This window comes from Myotis davidii, unplaced genomic scaffold (assembly GCF_000327345.1).
Source record: "Myotis davidii unplaced genomic scaffold, ASM32734v1 scaffold46, whole genome shotgun sequence".
Classification (NCBI taxonomy): domain Eukaryota; kingdom Metazoa; phylum Chordata; class Mammalia; order Chiroptera; family Vespertilionidae; genus Myotis; species Myotis davidii.
This window is the reverse complement of record NW_006383006.1, coordinates 3176179-3181928: the sequence shown is the minus strand read 5'-3', so window position 1 is coordinate 3181928 and position 5750 is coordinate 3176179. Positions and strand designations below refer to the sequence as shown.

At 39.5% G+C, this 5750-nt stretch overlaps 1 protein-coding gene across 4 annotated transcripts in view; it reads right to left on the bottom strand.

The window, feature by feature from the left end:
• UBR1 (ubiquitin protein ligase E3 component n-recognin 1) overlaps nucleotides 1-5750 on the bottom strand; it is a 148438-nt gene that overhangs the window by 29098 nt on the left and 113590 nt on the right. For 2 of the 4 annotated variants that reach the window (XM_006778036.2, XM_006778037.2), the window contains exons 39-40: nucleotides 4919-5069; nucleotides 4385-4472 (exon numbers count right to left, since the gene is read on the bottom strand). In XM_006778036.2, coding sequence (XP_006778099.1) covers nucleotides 4385-4472; nucleotides 4919-5069 — 239 coding nt within the window. Of the gene's footprint in view, nucleotides 1-4382; nucleotides 4486-4918; nucleotides 5070-5750 lie in introns of those variants that run through there. The other 2 variants (XR_001512198.1, XM_015557565.1) reach the window with 2 other exon arrangements.

The following is a 5750-nucleotide window of genomic DNA, read 5'->3' as shown; positions in this document are numbered from 1 at the left end:
TGGTCGCTCTCTGACCACTGGGTACACTGGCTCTTGGATCTAAGGAGGTGCTAATCTATCCTCTGCCTGAGGCTACCCTGCAGAAGCCAGCTGTAAAGCAATGCAAGTTGCCCTGGAGCCTTGGGCAGCTGCAGTTTTTTAAGTAATTTTCAGATTACAAAGGTCCGGGCCTTTCATATGCAAAAGCCTCTGTGCACGGGTTGGGCGGGGTGGAGCCCCAGGGGATCAACTGGGCCAGCAGAGCGAGCACTATGGCTGCTCTCAGTCCTGTCCTCAGAGGCCCCGGCAATCATTGTGTGTGCCTCCGAGAGAAAGCTGCCCTCGGGTTTCGATTGATGCCAGACAGTCCCGTTTCTCCCGTATGAGTCTGGGTCCCCAGAGACTCGCCTGGAACTGGAGCTCAGAGCCTAAGACTTCATCCTGATTGAAAAAGACAATCATGACCTCAGCCGCCACCTCTCCGCACATGCACCTCTGCACCTTTGTAGTTTACTTCCGCACCGCCCCTTCTCTGAGTCTTGGTATGCTTTTCTCTTTCCTTCTAGTTGTAGAATTTCCACTCAGCCAGCCTTCCTGTGGTTCTGGATGATGTCCGTTCCGTTTTTAGTTGTATTTTTGAAGGGGTTGTGCGAGGCAGCAATCTCCGGTGTTTACCTATGCCGCCATCTTGGTTTTTTTTCTGGGCAACAGTTCTTAATATGTATGTACCCAATGAGGGAGCACTAAAATATATAAAGCAACAACTCACAGAATTAAAGGGAGAAATAGACCAAACCACAAAGCTAGGGAACTTAATACTTCATTGACAGCTCTAGACAGATCACCCAAACAGAAAATCGACAAAGAAATGTTCTTAAATTAGATCAAATGGACATAATTGACATTTACATAGTCTTGTATCCAAGGGCATCAGATAATAACATTCTTCTCTAGTGCACATGGAACATTATCAAGGATGGACCATATGTTGGGCCACAAAACTAGGCTCAGTAAATTCAAGATGATTGAAATTATACCAAGCATATTCTCAGACCACAATACTTTAAAATTAGAAATCAATTGCAAAAAGGAAGTAAAGAAGCCTATAAATTTGTGGAGATTAAACAACATATTACTTAGAAATTGAGAGCCCAGAAATAAAACTGCAAGTATATGGGAAAATACTTTTTTTCTTTAATTCTCACCTGAGGATATTTTTCCTTTTGATTTTTAGAGAAAGTGGACAGGAGAAAGAGAGACAGAGAGAAAAACTGATGTCAGAGAGAAACATTAATTGGTTGCCTCCGGCATGCCCTGGACCAGGGCCAGGCACCTGCAACCAAGTACATGCCCTTGACTGGAATTGAACCTGGGACCCTTTAGTCTGCAGGCCAATGCTCTATCCACTGACCCAAACCAGCTAGGGGATAGGCAAATACTTTTTAACAAAGGAGCTAAAAACACACAATGGAGAAAAAAGCCTCTTCAATAAATGGTGCTGGGAGAATTGTAAAGCCACATGCAAAAAAATGAAACTAGATAACTATTTGTCCCCTTGTACAAAAATTTATTCAAAATTAATTAATTATAAAGACCTAAATATAAGATCTGAAATATAAAGTACATTGAAGAAAACATAGGTACGTACTAAACTTATTGACCTGGGTCAGAGAGAACATTTTATGAATTTGACCCCAAAAGCAAGGGAAGTAAAGGCAAAAATAAATGAATGGGACTATATCAAACTAAAAAGCTTCTGCACAGCAAAAGAAACTGGCAACAACAACAAAAAAAGGCAACCAACTGAATGGAAGATGGTATTTGCAAACAACAGTTCTGATAATGGGTTAATAAAAACATATAAAAAACTCATACATCTCCACACTAAACAAAAAATTCAATTAAAAAATGAGCAGAGGACCTGAACAGATACCTCTCCCAAGAAGACTTATAACTGGCCATCAGATAGATGAAAAGATGTTCAACTTCACTAGCTATTAGCGAAATGCAAATCAAAACTACAATGAGATACTACCTCACACCTGTTAGAATGGCCATTATCAATAAGACTTGTAATAACAAGTGTTGGAGAAGTTGTGGAGAAAAAGGAACCCTCATTCACTGCTGGTGGGAATGTAAACTAGTACTAGTACTATGGAAATCAGTATGGAAATTGCTTAAAAAATTAAAAATAGAGTTACCATATGACACAGCAATCCCTTTTCTTAGTATCTATCTAAAAAAACCTCAAAATAACTTATTTGCAAAGATTTATGCACCCCTATCTTCATTGCAGCATTATTCATGGTGGCCAAGAAATGGGGACAACCAAAGCACCCTTGTTTTAGAGGATTGGATAAAGAAGATATGGTACATATATACTATGAAATGTTACTTAGCCATAGGAAAAGATGAAATACTGCCATTTGTGACAACATGCATGGAACTTGAGAATATTATGCTAAGTGAAATAAGTCAATAGAAAAGACTAAGAACTATAAGATTTCACTCATATATGGGATATAAAACTGAAACTCATAGACACAGACAGACAATGCTATGGTGGTTACCAGAGGGAAGGAGGTGGGAGGGTAGTAAAGGATAAAGTGGGCCAAATATATGGTGAAGGAATATGATTGGACTTTGGAAGATGGGCACACAATGCAATATACAGATCATATATCAAAGAAATGTATACTTGAAACCTATATGACCCTATTAACCAATGAATGTCACTCCAATAAATTTAATAGAATTAAAATTAAAAAAAAGGAAATTACAAATCCTACATCTTTTACCATGTATATTTTTAAGACAAAGAACTACTTTCTTCTTTTTCCTAATCCTTATAATGAAATATAGAGCAGATACATTTATCACTAGCCCAAGTAGCAAGGTGAGCTAAAACAAAATTAATAATTTCCTGATTTCTGTATTAAAATTAACTGATGATTTGTAGAATAGTAAACTATCCTATATGATACTGTAATGGTAAGACACAAAGAGTGAATATAATGTAAACTATGGACTTTAGTTAATAACAATCCTATATAATAAAAGCCTAATATGCAAATTGTCCCCTCGACCCAGAGTTTGACTGCTTGCTATGATGTGTGCTGACCACCAGGGGGCAGCACAGAATATGGTGGGCATCGGCGACGCAGCACTGGCAGTGGGCAGCAGTAGAAGTGCTGTCAGCTCCGATGACACTGGGACCGTGGCAGGATGGTGGAGCAGGTGAGCAGGTGGCGCCAGGCCAAGGCAGGTGCGAGCAGGGCCCGATCACCCCACCCATTGCCTCGCTGAAGGGGACCAGAGGTGGCAGGGGGTGGGGTTGCCACCTGGCTCCCATGACTCAGGCGGAGGGAGGGCAGGGGGACAGGAGCCCAGAGGCCCAGGTACTGCCCAGGGCCCAGAGGTCAGCTGGGACCTGCCCTTCCACACCAGACGCTCGCACTTCAATTACTAGCCAGGCCCAGGGACCGCACCCGTGTACAAATTTTGTGCACTGGGCCTCTAGTGTATTAATATTGGTTATCAAATTTACCACACTAAAGGAAGATGTTAATAATAGGAGAAATTGTTATAGGGAATATATGGGGAACACCGTACTTTCTGTTAAATTTTTCTGTGGTTATTGAACACTTACCAACCTATTTTTTATTTTTCTACATTTATTTAACTGCTGCCATTTAAAAATTCTATCAAACTTTCCCTATATTCCCATAATATTTACAAGAGTTAAAGATGTGCCAAAACTTCTTTCAGTCTGAGAAACAAATACTATTAAATGGCTAGCTATTATTCCAAAAGCCCTTTGTTCCATTTTTTAAAATTAAAATAATTCAAAAGTTATACTGTCAAACAGCTGAACAAAGACGTGGAATTATTATTATTTTTTTAAAGATATATTTTATTGATTTTTTACAGAGAGGAAAGGAGAGGGATAGAGAGTTAGAAACATCGATGAGAGAGAAACATCGACCAGCTGCCTCCTGCACATCCCCTATTGGGGATGTGCCTGCAACCAAGGTACATGCCCTTGACCGGAATTGAACCTGGGACCTTTCAGTCTGCAGGCCGACGCTTTACCCACTGAGCCAAACTAGTTAGGGCAAAGACGTGGAATTATTAAAACAATACTAAGATAGCCCTAGCCAGCTTGGCTCAGTGGATAGAGCATCAGCCTGTGGACTGAAGGGTCCCAGGTTCGATTCGGGCAAAGGGCACATGCCTGGGTTGCAGGCTCAATCACCAGTAGGGGGGGTGCAGGAGGCAGCCGATCAATGATTCTCTCTCATCACTGATGTTTCTATCTCTCTCTCCTTCTCCCTTCTTCTCTGAAGTCAATAAAGAAAAAAAAAAATACTAAGGTAGATTATACTAATGGACTGCTGCTACTCACCCACTTGTATATTGAGAAACTTCTGCCATAAAAGAAGATGCAGAATAAGCCTCTTCACTGTCTTCTTGAATCTGAGCAAGGGGAAGGCCTGAAAAAGAATTCTGAAAGATAAATCTATAAACTGGCTATTCCATTTACAAATTAAACCTCAATTTCATGGTTCCAGGATAATAAATAATGTCTTTTCAAGGGAAGATTTTTCCCTTGTTCTCAATCTAAATAGTTGATTCTGATATTAAAACTATTATGTAAACTTTATCAGTATCTTACCCAGAGAAACAAAAAGAGCAAAACCACAGCCTACCTAAACATGGATATTTAATAAATATTTATTATTGCATAATAATTTGTAATGATATATAAAGAGCATCCATAAAGAACAAGTGAATGATCCTTCAACATCAGACAAAATACAGAACTTAGCAATACATGATTAACCACAGTACAATTAATTTTGCCAATAAACCATGGGCAAATGTTACTTATTGTTAAATAATGGGAATTTGTCAGTCAGTAAGATAGCAATGTAGTTACCTGTGTCTATGGTAAGAAGTATCTGAAGTATGTGTGCCATTGTGATCAAATGAAAGAGATAAAGGTGGTTATAAGAAGAACTAATTGATGAAGGCTGTAGATCAACAGTGTCATCCCAATACAAGGATGGGAATGCTAACACAGCACCTACCTATAAGAGAAAATGGACGTCAACATGAGTAACAACAAAGACCAACACAAATTAATCTTATAACTAACTATAAAGGGCACCAGATGCTGCATCATGTTTGTATGGTTTTTTTTATAAATAACTATCATAATTTTCCTAATTATTCAAGAGAATATCTTAGAATATAATGTACCATAAATGGAGGACAAAAGTCATCATCAAACAGGCTATTCCTTTGCTGAGTCTGCTTATTCTAGTTCTAGGCAGTGGTCTCAACTCTGTGATGTTCAGATGATTCAATAAGTGAGGATTTTTGAGCAGGTAGCTCAAAGGCTCTTAAAATAACACTGATACACAGGTTCCACTCCAGCCCAACCTAATCAAAAGATCAGGGTTTAGGGTTCTGTTTACTAGCATTCTTTTCAAAGCTCTCCCAAGAGATTCCAAAAGACAGGGTTGACAACCACTAGGCAGAGGCCTGCAAAATGAGGGATGAGAACACTGGCTAACACAAATTCCATGCTCCCAATCTCACCACTGCTTTCCCTAGAGAATGTGTTTCGAAGGAATTAGATCATTACAGGAATGGAAAAGTTCTTCAAGCAGCTCACAAAACAGTTGCCAGACATCCATGTGTTTGGGGGAAGCCTAGCTGTGTCCCTGGCCAGTTCCTATCACCAAATAACTAACAATTTTAACACG